The sequence below is a fragment of the Pelophylax lessonae genome (genome assembly GCF_965119305.1).
Source record: "Pelophylax lessonae genome assembly, chromosome: 5".
In the NCBI taxonomy this organism is placed as follows: domain Eukaryota; kingdom Metazoa; phylum Chordata; class Amphibia; order Anura; family Ranidae; genus Pelophylax; species Pelophylax lessonae.
In genome coordinates, this window is record NC_138772.1 from 90,204,931 (window position 1) to 90,227,093 (window position 22,163).

General features: G+C 41.7%; 1 protein-coding gene across 9 annotated transcripts in view; it reads right to left on the reverse strand.

Moving 5' to 3' along the window:
* PARD3 (par-3 family cell polarity regulator) overlaps positions 1 to 22,163 on the reverse strand; it is a 901,610-nt gene that overhangs the window by 547,466 nt on the left and 331,981 nt on the right. For all 9 annotated transcript variants that reach the window (XM_082258262.1, XM_082258264.1, XM_082258261.1 and 6 more), the window contains one exon: positions 2,259 to 2,347. In XM_082258262.1, the coding sequence (XP_082114388.1) occupies positions 2,259 to 2,347 (89 nt within the window). The remainder of the gene's footprint in view (positions 1 to 2,258; positions 2,348 to 22,163) is intronic.

A 22,163-nucleotide genomic window follows, 5' to 3' on the forward strand; every position in this document is an offset into this window, starting at 1 on the left:
CCCATCTCGCTACTTAATACAGATACAAATATATATGCAGAGCTTGTTGCAACTTGTATAGCAAAAATTACATTGTCGACGTTTCAGTGAAGCTCAGTCCGTGTGTGTGTGTGTGTGTGTGTGTGTGTGTGTGTGTGTGTGTGTGTTTGTGATGTCACATGACGTCACCGTCGTCATGTGACAGCGGGAGAGCGAGGGCAATAATTCCTCCCCCGTCCGAAATTTACTCCACCAACCAAAGACCACCTCCCTCTTCTCTAGGCGGCAGCGCTGGCTCAGCGTAGAGCAGAGGGAGGTCCTGAAGCGACAGGTCAGTCAGTCAGACTCATCAGTGTAAATATTTTGCATTCTGTGCTTCCCCTGTTTCAAGTATTTGCAAACACTCTTTCAGAAAGAGTATTTGCAAATACTAAGTTGAGACAGGGAAGCACAGAATACAAATAATTATAGCACCTTTTTTTTTTTTTTCTTTTATTCATAGTTTACAGAAGCTCCTAATACCCTCACTCAAGAAGTGCTGCAGGCCTGCAGGCGTATATACAGTGGAATTTTTTAATAACATTTCCCCAGACATTGACATTTTGGCACATATGGGCTACACATCAACTTTCTGATTGCGCTAAGGTTATTTCTCATTTCCATTGTCGTGCCCTGCAAATCGCACTAGTGTGTACAGGGGAAGTCAACTTTAATATCTCAGCTCCATTAACCACTTCAGCCCTGGAAGGTTTTACCCCCTTAATGACCAGGCCATTTTTTGCAATTCGTCACTGCGTTACTTACTTAAATAAAGGTTCCCGACCCCTGAAATATAGTGTATGGCTCTCACGGAATTACATTTGAAAATATGTGGTGTTCGTGGCTCTCTCAGCCAAAAAGGTTCCTGACCCCTGCTTTACACGCACATGAACTTTAATGGCATCCCGTCTTAGTCGGGTTTCTAATATTGAGTTGGCCCACCCTGTGCAACTAAAACAGCTTCAACTCCTCCGGAAAGGCTGTCCACAAGGTTTAGGAGTGTGTCTATGGGAATGTTTTGACCAATCTTCCAAAAGTGCATTTGTGAGGTCAGGCACTGCTGTTGGATGAGAAGGCCTGGTTCGCAGTCTCCACTCTATTTATTGCCAAAGGTGTTCTTTCGGGTTGAGGTCAGGCCAGTCAAGTTCCTCCACCCCAAACTCCCTCATCCGTGTCTTTATGTACCTTGCTTTGTGCACTGGTCCAAATCATTTGGTGGAGGGGGGATTATGGCGTGGGGTTGTTTTTCAGGGGTTGGGCTTTGCCCCTTAGTTCCAGTGAAGGGAACTCTTAAGGCGTCAGCATACCAAGACATTTTTGACAATTTCATGCTCCATTTGTGGGAACAGTTTGGGGATGGTCCCTTCCTGTTCCAACATAACTGTGCACCACTGCACAAACAAGGTCCATAAAGACATGGATGAGCAAGTTTGGGGTGGAGGAACTTGAGAGTGGAGACTGCGAGCCAGGCCTTCTCGTCCAACAGCAGTGTCAGATCTCACAAATGCACTTTTGGAAGATTGGTCAAAACATTCCCATAGACACACTCCTAAACCTTGTGGACAGCCTTTCCGGAGGAGTTGAAGCTGTTTTAGTTGCACAGGGTGGGCCAACTCAATATTGAACCCTATGGACTAAGACTGGGATGTCATTAAAGTTCATGTGCGTGTAAAGGATGGTGTCCCAATACTTTTGGTAATATGTGAGCACCTGGGAATTTACTCAACAGTGCGGATTGTTACCCTTGGGGCTATATAGATATAGATTTATATAAAATATACATAGTCAGGCTCTGCTTCCTACTTCATAGTCCAGCACAGAGGTTTTTTTTTTACGACCCTTTCATCTCATCTCTGTCGGACTGAAAAACATACACTCACTGCATCCAATGCAAAGAAACTATCACAATGTTCCTGGTAGCCACGTGATCTGGACTACCAAGGCATTCGAATATGCATTAGGATTGGGAGAAGTCGATTTTTCTTTTCAAGGAAAGCGTGAGGTACTACTTTAAATATTGTGGTTAATGGGTACATGTTTTATATAGATTCATTTAACATGTCTTCTATCTAAACAGCAAGGAACTTGTACAGCTTTAATAGTAATATTCTTTGATTTTGTTAAACCATATGTGCAGGCACATTTTGCAGTACAGTGATAGTTCTGTACCCGCTGTGTATTTGGAAACATGTTAAATCTGAAATCCTTAGCCTTGGTAGGGAATTGGTTTTAATACTCACTCAAGGGAGAAGCTTGAGGTTCGTTCCAAGCCAGTGTCTGCGTGACCAACAGGTTCAACCCGGCTGTTCTCTTCTCCATCTTCCTCTTCCTGAAATGGGAATGCAACATATGCTTAAACGTCATTGAGAAACTAAAGAGACGTTTCAATGCTTTTCACGATTCGTTTGAAGCATGGGAAGTGATAATTAGGATTGATCCAAAATTTATGTCAGGGGTTCTAATGAACATGCATAATGTATATTCTAGATACCGCAGGCACAAGGAGGTCTACGAAGAAATAAAACAAGCATAATGTTGGCACAGAATTGCCACATAAAAAGGAATTGCGGCACTACAGTTCTGTATGCCGTCTTGATTCAAGAGAGCAGTTTGTAAAGTTTTACATCGTACAAAGTTATTTGTTGCGCTAAATGTTTTCATAGCGGTCCATATTTTTTACTATGGATCACATTACACCTTTATTTAGCGTTTAACATGAAACAGTCTGTGGCCCACCACCTCTAAACAGCTGGATACACAAAGTAGATGTGATGATATGTGCAGATTTACTAACACGTATCAAAGTTGCAAAATTATGTTTACCAACTATAAGACAAGTATTGCTTTGGGGTTTTTTGAGAATTATACTTACCTAGGTGGATGCAGCATTGTTCTGATGCTGCATCTGTCCCCCGGCGCCTCTACACTGGGAACCGAGCGATCGAATACCGCCAATCTCTCGGTTCTGACAGCTCCCCGAGCATAGAGCGGCTGACTGTCAGTCAGCAGCTCTCTGCTTTGCCACCTCCTCGTTCACTAGAGCGCTGAGCTGTGGAGGGGCGGGAGCAGCCGGCTGAGCTTCGCAGTGGCCCGTTGGGAGGCTGAGCCATGTATCAGTCCAGGCACCTGGCAGATCCCAACTTCCATTGTCGTGATGACACGGTGCCTGGAATGACATCTGTGACATCAGCAGAGAGCAGATTTCAGACCGCTCTCTGCTCAAGCGGGTCACAGGAGTTTGGCTGTACACCGCCTTTAACATTTGTTTTACCCTAAGTCACTAAGGGGTTAAACTCCATTCCTAGCTGCAAACATAGTTTCGATTTTGAATGATTGCTGGTAAGTTGAATCAAATGCGATCTTTTTTGGTTGCCCAAATGGTACAACCTCCACACCAGAATTCAACCCCATCTAGTTCAACTTATGTGGGTGTCACCAAGCCAAATTTTGGTGCCCTCTTTACCAAACGAAAAACCCACAATAAACAAATAATTAGAGAATGCAGCTCAGATTTATTGTGGCAACTAAAGTCCAACAAAAATGCAACAAGAATGGGAAAGGTAATTCAAGCTATTGGGAATCATATATCGGCTTTGAATACCTCTTGGGGATTCCAGTGGACAAACAATACAAAATTTGCAAATACACCACATACACTATCCCACCCCTGGGAGTTCAAGGAAAAAGCTAGCAGGTAATGCAGTTCACCAGTGTCTGTGCAAAACGCAAGTGTTAGTTTAAAGTGGAGATACAGTTGTGCTCATAAGTTTACATACCCTGGCAGAATTTATGATTTCTTGGCCATTTTTCCAAGAAGATGAACGATAACACAAAAACGTTCCTTTCACTCATGGTTAGTGTTTGGCTGAAGTCATTTATTATCAATCAACTGTGTTTACTCTTTTTAAATCATAAAGACAACAGAAACTACCCAAATGAGCCTGAAGTTTACATACCCTGGTGATTTTGGCCTGATAACATGCACACAAGTTGACACAAAGGGGTTTGAATGGCTATTAAAGGTAACCATCCTCACCTGTGATCTGTTTGCTTGTAATTAGTGTGTGTGTATAACAGGTCAATGAGGTTATGGACTCCTGACAGACCCTTGCATCTTTCATCCAGTGCTGCACTGACGTTTCTGGATTCTGAGTCATGGGGAAAGCTAAATTGTCAAATGATCTGCAGGAAAAGGGAGTTGAACTGTATAAAACCGGAAAGGGATACATAAAGATAGCCAGACAACTGAGAATGCCAATCAGCAGTGTTCAAACTCTAATCAAGAAGCGGAAAATTAGGGATTCTGTGGAAACCAAACCACGGTCCGGTAACAAACTAAAATTTCAGCCACAACTGCCAGGGAAATTGTTCGGGATGCAAAGAAAAACCCACGAATAACTTCAGATGAAATACAGGACTCTCTGAAAACATGTGGTGTGGCTGTTTCAAGATGCACAATAAGGAGGCACTTGAAGAAAGATGGGGTGCATGCCACAAAGTATCCCGCTTACAATACGCCAAACAGCACAGAGACAAGCCTCAAACCTTCTGGCACAAAGTCTTTTGAAGTGATAAGACCAAAATGTAGTTTTTTGGCCACAACCGTAAACGCTACATTTTGAGTCAACAAAGCCTATGATGAAAGATACACCATTCCTTCTGTGAAACAGAGGTGGATCGCTGATGTTTTGGGGATGTGTGAGCTACAAAAGGCACAGGAAATTTGGTCAGAATTGATGGCAAAATTAATGTAGTATGTTCTCAAAAAATACTGGAGGAAAATGTGCATATATCAGCCCCGAAGCTGCTCATGGGACGTACTTGGACATTCCAACATGACAATGATCGTAAACTCAAGGCCAAGTCGACCTGTCATTGGCTACAGCAGAATAAAGTGAAGGTTCTGGAATGGCCATCTCAGTCTCCTGACCTCAATATCATTGAGCCACTCTGGGGAGATCGCAAACGTGCAGATCATGCAAGACAGCCCAAGAATTTACAGAAGCTGGAGGCTTTTTGCCAGGAAGAATGGGCAGGTTAACCATCTCAGAAGATAAAGAGCATCATCCACAAATTTCACAAAAGACTTCAAGCTGTCATTGATGTTAAAGGGGGGCAATACACGGTATTAAGAACTGGGGTATTTAAACTTTTGATCCGGGTCCTTTGGGTAGTTTCTGTTGTCATTACGATTTAAAATGAATTAACACAGCTAACTGATAATAAATGGTTTCAGCCAAACACTGGCAATGATTGAAAGAAAAGTTTATGAGCACAACTGTAGTTTTCGGAGGCTTTGGAGACTAATGGAGGCTGCCATTGTGGACTATTTCTTCAGAAAATGCTAGTAGGTTGTTTTCCTGCCATGCTTTTGCTTCAATACTTTGAGTAACTGACTTGGAACAAGTATAGAGGTAAGGAATTCTGACATTTTACAGATACCTATTAACTGCATGTCTATTCCGGGTCTGTAACTCAATTACTGATGCCTGACAACAAGCATTTTTAGGAGGCGGCCAGCAATGGCAGCCCTCATATGTCCCTCATGACCAATGACATACATCCCTCAAGATGTCCAATTATATTGCATAATCAGCCAGATTAAGGGTGGTCATTAATGAGCAGACAATTCCAAGTGATGCTCCTAATATTGAGCATTGTTGGCAATTAATGGATATTGAGCGGCTTAGGTGGTCAGACATGCTCAACAGACAAAGATTTTCTAGTTTAGTAATTACAAAAAAAAAAAGAAAAACCAACACAAGGGACCTTGTGAGTCGCTTGAGGACAGTTCCATATCTCTATATGTAATCATTCCTGGAGATATACCCCAGAAGGTTAAATTCAAGACACATTCCATTTAGGCAGACACAAACATTTTTAAAAAAGTTGCTTGGGAGACAAGTCAAACTTATTATTAGGAGCACCTATTGAAACTTGCATACAAACAGAGGGAGGTATAGGGAAGGAATACATGACTTTTTGTAGCATAAGAAAAATGCCACAAGTTCATAGGTAAGTGTGTATGGCAAACTGTTGACACAAAAACATTACTTTGGGTCATTATTACAGAATGAAAACCACATAGCGGCACCCCCTAGCTCTGGCACAACACGGTCTGTACAGAAACACTTTATCCATGCGATTAAAACACACTATTGCAGAAAAATTTGAAAATATCGCTCACTTTATGATGTAATATTTTTTGACTTTTTGAGAACAAAAATAATTAAGAATTTATGTCCCTCATCACTCATGCAACTAAACAGAATTAAGCACGGAAAGCTCAGCATGGTTCCTAAACAGATTTGGGAATCTTTGAACGTCTGTATCAATCAAGAAAACGATAAGGAGAGGGTTGGCACACAAAATAAAAATATTAAATTATTAAAAGTCTACCTAGGCGAAGCCGGAGCAGCCTGTAATGTTCTACTGACATTTCCTCAGAGAGGCTGAAAAACAAGCGCGCCTGCATGTGTTCAGCTTGTGTCTGTGGATTTACTCTGCGCCTCGGATAACGGCTTCGCTGCGTGAACCCAGGCTGCCTGAAGATTGATGATCCTGTGTTTTGAAAGCCTCTAATATACACTTCTATCACATCTATCTCTCTTAAGCACCAGCCAAGTAATGCATTTTAAAGGTTAACCAGCGGCTTGAACCCACCAAACAGCCATATGAATGTAAACAAGGGGTCTAAATAGGTTAGTATTTTGGAAGCAGTAAATTGCAATTCCAGTTGCTGCTGGGGATGACTGTAATTGTAGGTCTTAAACGCATTAGGGGGCAATGATTGCACACACACAATGTAGAAGCTTTCACTCTTCTTGTCGTCTTAAGGATGCATTAACTCAAAGCCAAATTCAAGATAAACCTTTCCTGAAATAACCCTTTCATTTATAAGATTCTTTTTAACCTGTATTATGATCATGATGGCAAGCATACTAGTAGCTTTCAAACTCTTGGACCGTCTTCTTTTAATTAGTCTATTTTACCTATAAGGTACATAGAATTGAAAAGGCAGTCATGTTTTCCTATTTGTCACCAAGTCAAAGGATTCATTTGTGGCAAAACAATTAAATCCATGCAGGTGGTAAAGTATTCTTCACCTTCAGAGGTGTTCTAGTTGGCTGGACTGTTTACATTTTACTTGAGCTGCAGAGACCCTTAGGATTCCTCTCTGTAGCTATAACCTATAGTTACACGCTTTAGGAAAGGTCCCTATGTATGCAGTGCAACTATCACAGTAATAAGTGAATATACCACTTGCTGGCAAATACATTTCCTACAAAACACCAAAACAGCAGCAATGTATGTAGTGGTTAGCAAGGGTTGAAATACTAGTAGGACAAAATTAGAAAAGGCCAATGTTGTTTAGCTAGCAGTTTTAGCCTGTAAACACTAAAGAATTTTAATGCATTTGCAAGCAGGTTTTCAGTCTACTCTGGGCAGCTTAATAAAGCAAACCTTAGATATGACGGGAAAAGCAAAATGTTTGTGCTCTCCCCAGCTGCATCTACTTCACTTTCTTTAGCTCCCCCTCCTCTTCTTTTAACTACATAGGGTGAAGTAAATGTCTAATACTTCCGGGTATGGACGAGCATCCTCTATGTGCTGCTGCTTGATGATTAATCCAGCATTTCGTTTTGGATAGAGTTGAGAGTGGTTAGAACACCTGTCTTGTAGTTATTGATGTCTCAGCACCTCCCTCTTAAGGAGGTTCACCCTGTCATGTTTACCGCTATCACTAAAAGTGGAAAAAAATCCCAAATTTTGGGTTGTCCCCTGAACAATAGTAGTAGATGGGAAATGGGGATACTGGCTCTGTCAGACTACCTTAAAAATTTCTCCCCCTTGCTACTTTGACAAAAGTCAATTAAATAATCCACTTTTGTCGATCCTGCTAATGCCAACCAGGCCACCAACAGAGTAAACTTTGGCCAATTTAACATGATCAAACAAAAATTCAAAGCTTGTATTCCACAGTGAATGCATTTTAATTATTTACTACTTCTTTAAAAATTAGAATATATATATATATATATATATATATATATATATATATATATATATATATATATATATATATATATATATTTATTTTTTTTTTTTTTTCAGTTTCAGTCAGAGTTAGTTGTCCTTTTTGGAGTACTGGGCCCTCATTAAAATGGGAATTACAGCCCTTCTGTGGTAGGGTGTGTGACCCGAAGGCTGGCCATATATTATGCAATTGTCTTGTACAATTTTCCTTTAGATTTACCAAAACCATATAATATGAGGTCAAACCTAAACACTTTCAATTTGTATGCAATGAGACAGGCCCTTGCACTACATAGATGAAGGTAAAGCTAAAGAAAATTGAATAAGAAAATTGTATGATGTAAGGCCAGCTTAAAGTGGTTGTAAAGGCAGAAGGTTTTTTATCCTAATGCAGTCTATGCATTAAGATAAAAAGCCTTCTGTGAGCAGTACCCCCCCCCCCTCAACCTCCCTAATACTTACTTGAGCCCCATGTCGATTTTGCAATGTCAACTAATGCCTTGGCCGTCCCTCCACATTGGCTGAGACACAGCAGACGCGCCACTGGCACCCACTGCTGTCAATCATACTCAGTTAGCCAATGAGGAGAGAGAGGGACGAGGCCAAACAGTGGCTCTGTGTCTGAATGGATGCATGGAGCTACGGCTTGGCTCGGGTGCCCCATAGTAAGTGGCTTGCTGTGGGGGCACTCAACAGGAGGGAGGGGCCAGAAGCTCCAGCCAGGGACCCTAGAAGAGGAGGATCTGGGCTGCCCTGTGCAAAACCACTGTACAGAGCAAGTATAACATGTTTGTCACTTTAATAGAAAACAAAAACGAGACTTTACAATCAATCACTTTAAGTCCCTTTTCAAGTCAACTTTTAACCCCTGATCTACAGGGTAAGGTAGAATAACTATAACACTAACCACGCTTTAACTTTAAGGAAAATGAAAATTCCTGCTATATTAAATCTAGGTGGACTTGGTTAAAACCACCTACAAATCTCTCTTTTAGAAGTCATAGCCCTTTCTTTTTATATATCTGTAATGGCAAATACAAGGCAGACAAGAGCAGAACACTTCTAGCGATGGGACAGTCCCTGTTGTCCCATTGCAGTAATAATGATGAAGATGGCTAGTTGCAGAGTACACGTTCCCTGCCACGCCAGTGATTTCTGGCACATTGCTCTACCATTTGACAAGACAGGCTGTAAAATGAGCTTAAACCTACATAAAATAACAGAGCGCTATCACCCTCCTCTCATCCCATGGAAGAAATTCAGCCGAATGTCTGTCTAGGCTGTAAATAAATCGCAGAGAGTAGCTGAGGACACGGCTCTAAACTCTTCTCAGAGAACTTTGTATCTAGTCTTCCAAAGAAGAGGTGTACACTTTAATTTTCAACCTTAGGGAGACCTTAATTAACCAACTATTGACAAAAACACGCATATAAAACTGTTGCCTGAAGAGCATAATAATTAATGAGCTTTTGGTAACTACTTTATTATTTCCAACAGATAAGGTCTTCTGGCTGTTATCAAGGTTTTTCTAGTATTATTAATTCTTTGAGACAAAGCCTTAAGCAGGAATCTGAATATGTATAGTCGGAGACAGACAACCGCAGTAACGTGTCTCCAAAACCAACCCATAATATTAAAAATATTGCAGCTAAGAATCCGAAGTATGAGGCCAGTGCTGATAAATATACTGCAGCAGATATATAAAGACACAGGGTGCAATAACAAGTATGTTTACTATAGAAGGCCCCCTCCAACATTGGCAACGCCACTTTATACATGTTCGTTTGTAGACAATGCTACAAAAAAGACACAGACTGCTAATGTGTCGCAAAATCTAAATTTTAAAAGGTCTCAACACTTGCATAAAGTACATACCAAAATTGAGGACAAGAAAGTCTTCTCTACAGCACTGCTGCAAAACTCCATTCTGCCATGATATGAATTATTAAGGAACAGATGTTTCTACCTACTGTTGGTAGTACAGTGTAGCTCAAGTTTAATGATAGACCACTGATTACTTAAGACCGATATTTATGTCACCCCTGGAATGAGTCGCTCATGTGGTGCCAGTGTGTGCACAGAATGAGCTCAGCCCTTCGCCATTCAGAATCGGGCAAGGTAATTCAGCACATATCCTGCCACTGCATATGGAACTCATTTAAGGCAGAGAAGTAAACATTTTTAGTGTGCGATCAGGGGCGGTGCCACTGGTGACACATTGCTTATTTTTATGTCCTGGCCCTGGGCAGCAGCAGTGGCAAAAAGGATTTATATATGCTGTACGCATGTAAAATGTTCACACAAGCATGTGTAGAATGCATGGACAACTTTTCTTGCAGGAGCTTGCTGTCAGCATGATTCAGCATACCTACAGCTTTGTGTGCATGAGGCCTAAAGGTGATGTGTTTAATTATCAAAGATCCTCAAAGTTCAAAACAGACTCTAAAGCGGTTGTGGTCAGCCTGAAAATTAATACAAGGCCTCAAGTGAGCCCCAACACTTCCAGAGGGCCACACAATAGCAGTGCATTTCATGCATTGATGTTCAATGCATCAAGCTAGGCAGTCATTCAAAGTGAATAGGCTTTAGCGCACATCAATGCAAGAAAATTTAGATCCTGCTGCATTTTGTGAAGCATACCGTAACACACGCTGAGAGTGTTAAAGTACAATAAACCCCATCACTAGTGTCTGGCACTATCATAACCCCCAACATTGGTGCCAGCTGCCATAACAAATCCCAGCACTGGTGTCAATAGGTGCAATAATAACTCCCACGTTGGTTTCAGTGGATGCAATAATAATACCTTATTAGTGGTATCTGTGGATGTAAAAATAACCCCCAGCTCTGGTGTCAGTGGATGCAACAGCCCACATCACTGCTATCAGCAGCCACAATAATGTCCCTCAGAACTGGTGCCAGATTTAGAAACTGCAATAACAATCCCACCATTGCTCTCTGTGGAAACAATACCCCTAGCACTAGTATCAGTTGACGCAACAATAACTTGCATCATTGGTGTCTGTGGACACAATAACCCCCACACTTGTGTGGAAGGACATAACTCCCATCATTGGTTAGTGGATGTAATAATAACAGCCAGCAAATGTCCGCTTAAAAAAAAGGAAGAAAAAAAAACCCTTCAGTGCTATTAATTACTCCCCCCAATGGTGGTCAGTGGCAGTATTTTTTAAATTGGTTGTAAAGGCTGAATGTTTTTACCTTCATGCATTCTATGCTTGAAAGGAAAAAGCCTTGTGTGCAGCAGCAGCCCCCAATAACTACGTGAACCCCAATCATGACCAAGCGATGTGCACAAGAGGCTCAGCTATCCAAGGTCTCTCCCTCCTCATTGGTTCAGACAGCACAGCCAGTGAGAGCCAATGAGGAGAGAGTGGGGGATAGGGCCAAGCCATTGCTGTGTGTGAATAGACACAAAGCAGTGGCGATTGAGGAAGTCTGTTTGGGTAACCATATAGCAAGCTGCTTGCTGTGGGGGCACTTGGCAGGAGGAGAGGGAGGGGCCAGGAGCAACGGCGAGAAAACGAGGATTGAGGCTGCTCTGTGCAAAACCATTGCACAGAGCAGGTTAGTATACATGTTTATTATTTTTTAATTTTCCCCCCCCCCCTGCCCATCTCAGAGGTGATCAGTGGTGGTGTTTAACCCCTACCAAGCACACAGTTTCATGAAAGACCCATATGCTGTTTCTTTCAATAGAATATGTAACATCCTAACTATAAAATCACATTTATCACCACATGTATATTTGTTCTGTGGTGAAAAATATGATAGACCTGAGTTCATTACCTGTACAGAAAAAGTACACCAGCAATGAAAGGGTTAAGGCAGTGCATCAAAAAACCACATGTAACTGGCTGGTGCTGAAACAGAACCAGGGATATAATTTGTATGTGTTGGGCCAAGCTGTTCAACAGATCTGCTACACACAGCTGATTATACTGGCATGTTCTAAGTCCCAGAGAAGGTTAGAACGGAAACAGCAGTGCCTTATTGTCGTTCGCATCAAGCAATGGTTCCATGCGACTTGGCACAAAACGCACATAGGACAATTGTGAGCATTGTGGTGGGAGGATCATGTGCTGCTAAGCAGCTGCTCTGTGCTAATAGGGAGACAAATGCTAGCGGTTCTTCCATATTGTCAGCCATTGTGAAATCCAGCTGCCATCAGATATCTGGAGCCAGGAAAGTAGGAGCACGAGAGTCAAGCATTTATGGAGAAAGGCCTGTGGCTAGATTGTATTTATAGAAGAATATACTGCAAGCTGTATTTAGCTTTAGTTCAAGGGTTCTGTTATCAACCTAACTTCCATCTCTAATGCCTAATCAATGTCATACATTTCTAACAATCACACTTGATTGCTGTGTATGGTCACACATTTTTGTTCACCATCTGCAGTATGGCCTGTCCTGCACAAGCACAAATGTCCTTTTCCCCAGATCTTCATTTACTGACCAACAGCACAAGAACATCATTTAATTGTTGAATTACAAGATCGTGAAGATGAAAAAAAAAAAAAAGATAGATACATTTAATATACAGTAAGTTGTACAAGTTTCATAAACTACACAACCGCTCTAGATATATAAAATGGATTTGACATCCTGTAGTAATGCACAATGCTTAAAGACACTCTATTGCAAAATAATAATTGAAATAAAAGCTGTAGGGTTGAAATATACATGTGAAGTGCTTACCTACTAAAGAATTTGTAATTCTGTGCTGTTCAATTCTTGCGATATGCCACCTGAACCAACCAGGCAAGTGACGCTTAATTCTTGGTTCGGCAACATGGGTTATTTCTGCTCACTGGACAATAAATCAGTAGGGGATGCGGACCCAGAAATAAAGAAAGCAAGCTTAGAGGTTCAGTCACCCACCCTATACTGCCCTACGGGCACAAAAGGGTTTGGAGGATTACAATAAATTGTTCAATACTTATAAATCTTTTGGCAGACAAAACAGCCCTGATATATGATTTTTTGCTGCATCTGCCTTTTAGTGCCGGTTCACACTAGTGTGGCTGCGGCGATCGCATGTAATGTCGGAGCGCACTGCTCCTTCTTTACATGCGATCGGCTGTGCGGTGCGAGTTTAGCCATACACTTTGTATGGCTAAATTCGCACCGCACCCGCAGCAAAGACGCACAGGACCCTTTTTTGCAGCCGCATCAGGATCGGATCGCACAGTGGTTCAACTTGTGCGATCTGATCCTGTGCAAACTGTAAGATCGCACTGCGATATGCAATCAAACTGGGGGTGTCGTTAAGATTACATTGACACCCCCAGCGTATCGCATATGGCAGTGTGAACTGCCAGGGATGCGTTTGCGATGCGGGAACAGGCTGCGAATTCGCAGCCTTCCCGCATCACATAAGTGTGAACCGGGGCTTAAAGTAGAACTAAAGTCAGAACTTTTTATTTCACTTTGTTAAACTGGCCACATGTGAATTGAAATTCATCTGGTTCAGCAGGAACTGGCTGAATTTCGATCTATGTGTGGGCGACCCCATTCGACAGAACTTGATTGTTCGATTGACTTCTGTTGACTTCAGTAAAACAGACGAGGTGGAAAATGTTTGTTGATAAACAGCTGCAGCCAATTGGCAGCAGCCGCTAGTCACTATGTTCTGACAGCAGAGAATCCCGCTATCATAATACACGGTCCCAACGGGGAACATTCCATCATGCACCTTTTTTGGGAGATGGTGGAATCTGTTAATTTTTTTTCATTCAGCCAGCAAAAAAAAATTATCAATGGTAGGCTTAAGGGAGGGACCATAATTCCATGGGAGAGATTTCCCATCACTTCCTGTCCCATAGCCAAAACAAGTGAAAGGAAATCCCTTCAAAGTGAGTGAATCCTTGGCTGGCTGTCACCAGAACTAGTGTTCACACTGGAAGAGTTCCCCTCTTTTCCTGTTATGCCGACATACCAAAAGGTAGAGATTTTCTTTTATGCTCGGTGCTAATGGAAAAAAGGACAAATAGAGAGGGTCACTGACTAATGAGGACACAGACCACAATAAAAACCTGATGTTTGTTCTAATCCCTAACTACTCTATCTAAAACTAAAAGGTGTGATTTAGATATACTTCAAAGTGGTTGTAAATCCCTACATATACCCAGTGAAGCGACTGGCCTCAGGTGATACATGGATGAAACAAATCCTCCTACATATAGAAGTTATTCATGCAGATAGAGGAACAGATCAGCAGGCAGAAATTACACTTCATGCTCTGGATTGAGAGAAGCACACACTATGGAAGGATATGCTTTGTTCATATTTCAAGTCTGAGGTTTACAACAGAAAGCACCAAAATTGCATATTTCTCACTGTATATTATTGGGCTACACCTGCAGGAGTTCACGAAGCAACTACAAGTTTTTACATTGAATCTTTCTAATCTACAGTGCTGTGTTCCTGCCTCACTTTAAACATTTATCATAAACAGGAAGTTCAGTGTAGAATAAATGCTGGAAAGTTGACATACCTCCTAGATCTTTAATTGTGACGCTGTAACAAAGAAAGGAAGAGTTTCTGTATAAATATGTGCTCACAAGATTACTAATGAGGCACTCAGTCATATGGTACTGAGGACAGCTCCCCGTTACCCTAAGTTGACTGTGCTTTTTAGTAGAGCCTTGATGAGAGACAGCCTAATGGACAACACTCAACAGATTATCATGCAGCTACCATGGCGAGAACGCACAGGAGCTGCACGTGTCTGTCTCTGAGCTTTCAAATACAGAATCCACTCCGTCAATGTTCTCTTCTAGCAGAAAAGGTGAAAGAATTTTAATGTATAGGGAGTACTGAAGGGATGTAAGAAGCTGGGCATATAATGAAACTTTTCAAGCAGTTGAGGGGATGTAACAAAGCACGGGAGACCAGCAGATTTCAAAGCACATAAGACTCTGAGAAGATGAGGTCATGATGTGAACTGGAAGCAAGGGTAGCAAGGTACAAAGGAGGAAGAAGAGTGCCAGAACGGCACAGGTAGAAGAATGATTGAATCCGCTCCCTGCAGAGACTCCATCCTGAGATGTGAAAGAAGGGTATTACATTCCTCTGTTTGAAACCAGACTGAAAAGGTGGGGCAGTGCACATTCTAACTGCTATTACCACCTTCCTTCTTACCGGAGATATATCCTACTGAAAATAATACTACGCAAAATAGAAAATGAAGCCCAAAAGGCAGCTCAAGGCTGCTCACTCACAGTGTAATGGCAAAACTTTTTTAGGTTCTGGATAAAGGGTGGAGGTGGGTGTTAGGCACGCTAAGTTTTTACTGTGTGTCCCCTGGAGAAAGTAAGAGGATTTTAGCTCCGATTCAGGAGAGTTCTCTTAAAGTGGTTCACTCTGAATGAAATCTGAACTAAGCACATATCTTCTAAGAAGTTCTCTTGACGTGTGATAACATTTGTGCCGGGGAGGGAGTTCAGTGCACAGCTTGACTATTCAGAACACATCTCTGAATCGATCCTTTGTTCCGGTGCAGTATTTGAAGGGAGGTGTATCTCTTTCCTCCAATCAGCTCTTACACACGGTAGCTGCAGCTCTCCACCCCCTCCTCTCTGCTCATCACAGATGCAGAAGGATTTTATTACAAATCTGCACTTTTGAATGGATGTAAAGAAGAGATCGCTGCAGATAAACAAATAAAACTTATGTAGGAGGATGCGTTTCATTTCTATGTATTACCTGAAACTATTGACTTCACTGGGTATATCAGAGGGTTTACAACCACTTTAACTTCTTGTGGAAAATTCTGAATGGGACAAAGCAAAAAATTAAAGTTTTGGTCCACACAAACTTTAAATAGTGGTAGATCCTGCTGCAACCTAACGTCCAAATGAAAATCACACTGAAATCATGTCGCACAGACACTAAACTAACCTTTTCACAGTCCTATTCCCAATTTTCTATTACACCAGTTGTGCAGGGTCTCTATAGGTGTGTATGACTGGGAAGTCCAATAGGCACCATGGTTGGATCTAGCACACGCACTAAGTCTTTTTCACATGGGCTTCAGCTTGTATAAGACGACTGTGAACAGCAAGCTTTTACAAAGCACATGCAAAGCTTTCAGCAAGCTATTTTGAAGTTTTTAAAGTATCATTTAGCTCCTGCTTGGAAATGTTATACACAGATCTTAATGCAAGTGCTGATTGCCACTTTAAACAAGTTGCTAGTAGGCTTCTTGAAGCTTGTTGAATGCTGAAGGGTGCTTTAAAGGCTTAGAGAAAGCTGCTCAAAGCTTACTAAAATGTTTATAAAAGCCTGCTGTTCACATTGCTCCTGTACATGCTGAAGCCTGTGGGAAACAGGCTGTTACAGTACTATTCAGAAACACCCTTTGTGTAATACAATTATTTGTCAGGACAGCTGTGATTGGTGTATCCATTACTCAGTACTGTTAGCACAATGCACTGGAGTGTGAGGGTAGGAGAAAGCATTTTCATTAAGCAAATGTGCCATTTTCAGCCACAAATTATAGGAGGCACTTGTATAGGACTATTACAGGGCTTTAAGTAGGGGGGAAGACATTTCCTTTGTGTTACATGGTGACTTTCTCCTCTAATTTCCAGTAATGCAGAAAAATGTGTCCTTCTGAAAGGGGATGTACACACTAAAGCTGGCCATACATGGGTTGAACTCCGAAATAATTTTTATTTTTTTTTTCAAAAATAGTAACAGAAAATTTGCCTTCAAATTTTACACCATTAGTGGGCCAGCAGCAATGGCCAATTTTCGTGCGGTCAATGACTGAGTGATCAGGCATGTTGGAAACTTTTTTCAAAAATGAACAAATTTGTAATCGAAGGGAGAATCATGTGATAATATATATATATATATATATATATATATATATATATATATATATATATATATATATATATATATAATCAAATAAAAAACGTGCATGAGCTGTGGCTTGAAAAGAAAAGAAGATTCCTGGCCACGAAAAAAAATTTCTGTAGCAACAGGAGGTGAAATTGAAGGCTTGGTTTATCGAATTTTGAAATCAATGGTGGCACCATCGGATTACAAAACGCACACAAAATTTCAGATTTTCACAAGAAAATTTGTTGGAATTTGACCCATGTATTCATAACTATCAAGTGAAAAGTCAATCATTCCACCCACCTGTGCCCAGAACTAAATATACCTCTGCAATACTGGCAGTTAATGTTTTACCTGCCAAAGGATTTGCAATTCTGCACAGCCAATAGTGTGATTTACAGCACAGGGTGCACATGATAAAATCCAGCCAAAACTAAAATAAAAGTATAGTATAGGAAAATATTAAAACTGCTGTTGGGTTTGAACTTTATTCTGGGACACTGTGTTCATTTTTTATTTCAGAAGTGTACTAGGTTAGACCCCCCTGCCCCTTTAGATATTCATTGCAGACTGTGTTGCTAATTTTCACCTCCAGATGTCATAAGAACATACACCAAATGCACATCAAAGGGTCCAGCCTTGTACACTACAGCATGTCCTGTAGTGACGTATGACGTGGTGAGAAGAAGTAGTGTGAGTGGCAGGAGGAACAGGTATTCACACATTTGGAAGTGTGCAATAATTACAGACACAGGCCATCGGAAAGTTAAGCATAGATTTGCTTCTTTTATAGGGCTGGCTATCTTTTATAAGTGACCCAGTGGGGACAGTCATTAAGCCCAAAATCTTGCTCAGTACTAACAAAATGGAGTGCTAGCGTGCCCTTACAAAAAACCCATCCCATTCACTGTGATATAGAGAGAAATAAACCGAAGCAAATAAAAAAAGGCAGACAAACCAAACTGATATCAACGCACTTCCAAATCACAGAAGCAGATGGTTAAAACTGGCAAAAAGGAGAGAGAGAAAAAAAAGCTCTTATTCATTCAGAACCGACAGATGCGAGAAGTTTAAAATATTGCTGCTTTAGGATACACAAAGACTGTCAGCCCAGATTGTGAGTTTGGGCCAGTCTATCAGTTATTAATGATCTTGAAGAACAGAAGTCCTAGAACACAGTTGTGAAGGGGAAAAATGGTGTGACAGACACGGTGCTATGTGGGCTGCCAGTCTCCTTAGAGATGGAATAGAAATATGAAACAAGTTAAGCTGTGGGACGGGCGGAAGATCCAACAAAAACTTTTATTTTCCTAATAAAGAGTCAACAGAAGGGCAAATAAAGCAAAAGAGTTAAACCATATAGTTCCATTTCAGAATAAGACCTCCCACATAAGGCAATTTTTTTAAGAGTGCATATTGCTTTATATTTCCTTACTAGGCTTTTTTTCTTGTTTGGGATCTTTGCAATCTGCAATCAGCGCAATTATCGTAAAAGCAGGGGAATAGAAGAGTAGGGTTATAAGACAGTCATCAAATGGAAATGTGGTTGCTTAGTATTAGTGCACAATTAAAGTATTTATCTGCTGTGTTATTCAGAATAAATGACGGGTTTAGCAAGGAGGGAAAAAAAAAAAAAACATTTATTAATTGATATAGGTACTCTGGATACAGCTCAATGTTTATTGAAGTTTCACCCATTTAAACTTAATAAAATTTAATAAAATTCAATAATTTACCCACCAAAATAACTGATAGTAAATATAATATATAAAGCATAAATGGTATAATTTTCAATAGCACGTTATCAATTTAAAAGTGCATCTAAACCCAAGAAAATGTAATGAGCCAGTAGCCAGTAAGTACTGTAGGCTTACCAACCCTTAGACGTGGTAGCTGCATTCTTCTTTTTTTTCCCCCTTTAGTTTCACCTGGTGGTTCAGTCACTAATATACTTCCTGTCCTAAGGTTACAACATTCGCTTACTGTATGTATGAAGAAGCAGAACTGCCACTCTAGGCCAGGAGTTTTATTAAAGTGGTTGTAAAAGCACATGCATGAAGGTAAAAAACCTTCTGTGTGCAGCAGCTCCCCTAATAATTACCTGAGCTCCCTCTTGATCCAGCAATGTTCATGAGAGCCTTGCCTCTTTGGGGACTGGCACTCCTGATTGGCTATTGGCAGCAGCGTAAGCCACTGCTTTTAATCACAGCCAGTGAGCCAATCAGGAGACAGAGGGGGCGGGCTGGGGCCAAAACACGGCTGTGTGTGAATGGACACAGAGCAGCAGCTCGGCTCAGGTGCCCCCATCGCAAGCTGCATGCTGTGTGGGCACCAGACAGGAGGGAGGAGCCGGAAGCACCGGCGAGGGACCCAAGAGGAGGAGGATCTGGGCCACTCTGTGTAAAACCACTGCACAGAGCAGGCAAGTATAACATGTTTATTATTGTCATGAAAAAAATTAAAGCTTTACATTCACTTTAAGAATACAGAACACATCCCATTTTGCTCCACTTCATAACATGGAGTAGTGGCCATGTGGTCCACGGAGGTAAACTATGCCATTTTGATGAGACTGCTTGAGATAAGACTGCTGAAAGCACATGGAACAGACAGCACTGGATATCTGTTGAGATTAACAGGTTTATGATATGACAACATCTTTTTGGTAGTATATATACAACCCCAATTCCCAAAATGTCTGGACGCTATGTAAAACCTGCATAACAGAATGCAATGATCTGCCAATCTCATACACAAACCCATATTTTACTCTATATATATATATATATATATATATATGAGAGAGAAATAGGTATACAGATGCATCTCATAAAATTAGAATATGATCAAAACGTTCATTTCATTAATTTGATTCAAAAAGAGAAACTCATATTTTATATAGATGCCTTACATAAAGAGTGATCTATTTCATTTCTTCCTTTTAATTTTGATGATTATGGTTTACAGCTAGTAAAAACCCAAAATTCAGTATCCCAGAAAATCAGATTACATAAGACCAGTTAAAAGAAAAAAGGATTAATACAGAAATGTTGGTTTACTGAAAAGTATGCCCATGTACAGTATAGTATGCACTCAATACTTGGTCGGGGCTCCTTTGCATAAATTACTGCATCAATGTGGCGTGGCAAAGAGGCGATCAGCCCGTGGCACTGCTGAGGCATTATGGAAGCCCATGTTTCTATGATAGCGGCCTTCAGCTCATCTGCATTGTTGGGTCTGGTGTCTCATCTTCTTCTTGACAATACCTCACATATTCTCTATGGGGTTTAACCACTTAAGCCCCGGAGGATTTGGCTGCTAAACGACCAGAGGGTATTTTGCGATTCGGCACTGCGTGACTTTAACGGACAATTGCGCGGTCGTGCGACGCTGTACCTAAACGAATTAGGCGTCCTTTTTTTCCCACAAACAGAGCTTTCTTTTGGCGGTATTTGATCACCTGTGCGATTTTTTGATCACGCGCTATAAACAAAAAAAGAGCGTAAATTTTGCAAAAATAGCAATATTTTTCCCTTTTTTTTATATGAAATTCCCCCCAAAAAAAATGTAAAAATCAAAATTTTTTAATATTTTCGGCCAATTTGTTTTATGCTACCTATGTTTGGTAAAAAAAAATCGCAAAAAGCGTATTTTGATTGGTTTGCGCAAAAGTTATTGCGTTTACTAACAAAGGGAAAGATTTTTGTCATTTTTGTTTTTTTTTTAACGCGTAATGGCGGCGATCTGCGATTTTTTTTGCGGTACTGCGACATTGCGGCGGACAGATCGGACCCTTGACTGACATTTTTGACACTTTTGGGGTTACCAGTGACATTTCTACAGTAATCAGTGCTATATATATGCACTGTTACTGTAAAAATACACTGGTAGTGAAGGGGTTAACTTTATTTGAGAGGGAGGGGCTGTGTGTGTCCCTAGGGGCGTGATTCTAACTGTGATTGGCTGTGGCTTCAACTGTATGCAGAGTGATCAATGGATCTACATAGTAGATCCATGTGATCATCTCTCATACAGAGAGGAGAATGACAGGCAGCTTGTTTACACAAGCTGCCTGACTTTCTCCCTCTCCCCCGCCGATCGCAGAGTGGCCGGCGGCGATCGGGTCCGCCGGTCACACGCGCGGGGGGTCCGTGACCACGCGGGAGCGGGAGCGCGCCTCCGGCGGCGCGCGCTCGCTCCCTAAACCCTCACAGGCGAGCGACGTAGACCTACGTCACTTTGCCTGTGAGGGGCTGACCGCCGCCGTAGATAGTCGTGCGGCGGTCGGCAAGTGGTTAAGTAAGGCGAGTTTGTCAACCAATCAAGCACAGTGATACCATGATCATTAAACCAGCTATTGGTACTTTTGTCAGTGTGGACACATGCCAAGTCCTGCTGGAAAATGAAATCAGCATCTCCATAAAGCTGGTTAGCAGATGGAAGAATGAAGTGCTCTAGAATTTCCTGGTAGAGGGCTGTGCTGACTTTGGAGTTGATTTGGGGAGCCATGTCATCTGCTGGTGTTGGTCCACTGTGTTTTATCATCACTTACTGTGGAAATTTTTGCATTTCATTTGGAAATCAATGTCCCAGAGTCTGGAGGAGCAGTGGAGAGGCACAGAATCCAAGTTGCATGAGGTTCAGTGTGAAGTTTCCAGAGTCCGTGATGATTTGGGGAGCCATGTCATCTGCTGGTGTTTGTCTACTGCAGTGGTTCTTAACCTGGGTTCGATCGAACCCCAGGGGTTCGGTGAGTCAGTCTCTGGGGTTCGGCAGAGGACTCGTATGATTCGTGATGACACGCACACCCTCCGCTAGTACCACTTCGCTGTCAGGGACTATTTATCCAATTTCGGGCGTGTCCTTCCGCTCCCGCTCCGCGCCGTCATCATGGAAACACACAACATCCCCACAGTACAGAGACCGGACCTGGCGGAGTGATTCACATGTCATGTGACACTGACACACTGTGAGTCAGTGCACTGACGGCGAGGACAAGGACAGACTGAGCAGAGTGAGAGCGGGGACTCGGAGACTAGAGGGGAGAGAGGTCCAACTCCTAGGCCTAGGAGGAGGCTTAGTGAGTGGTGGCTCACTCAAGTGACTCACTGAATGATTCTGATACCAGTCTGGCACCAGACCCAGGCCAGAGCAGGCCGCGCACTACTAGGCAGGCGCAGCAGCCAGCCCAGAATCAGGAGGACTAAGGTAGGTAGATGTGGTGGTCTGGTGTTCTC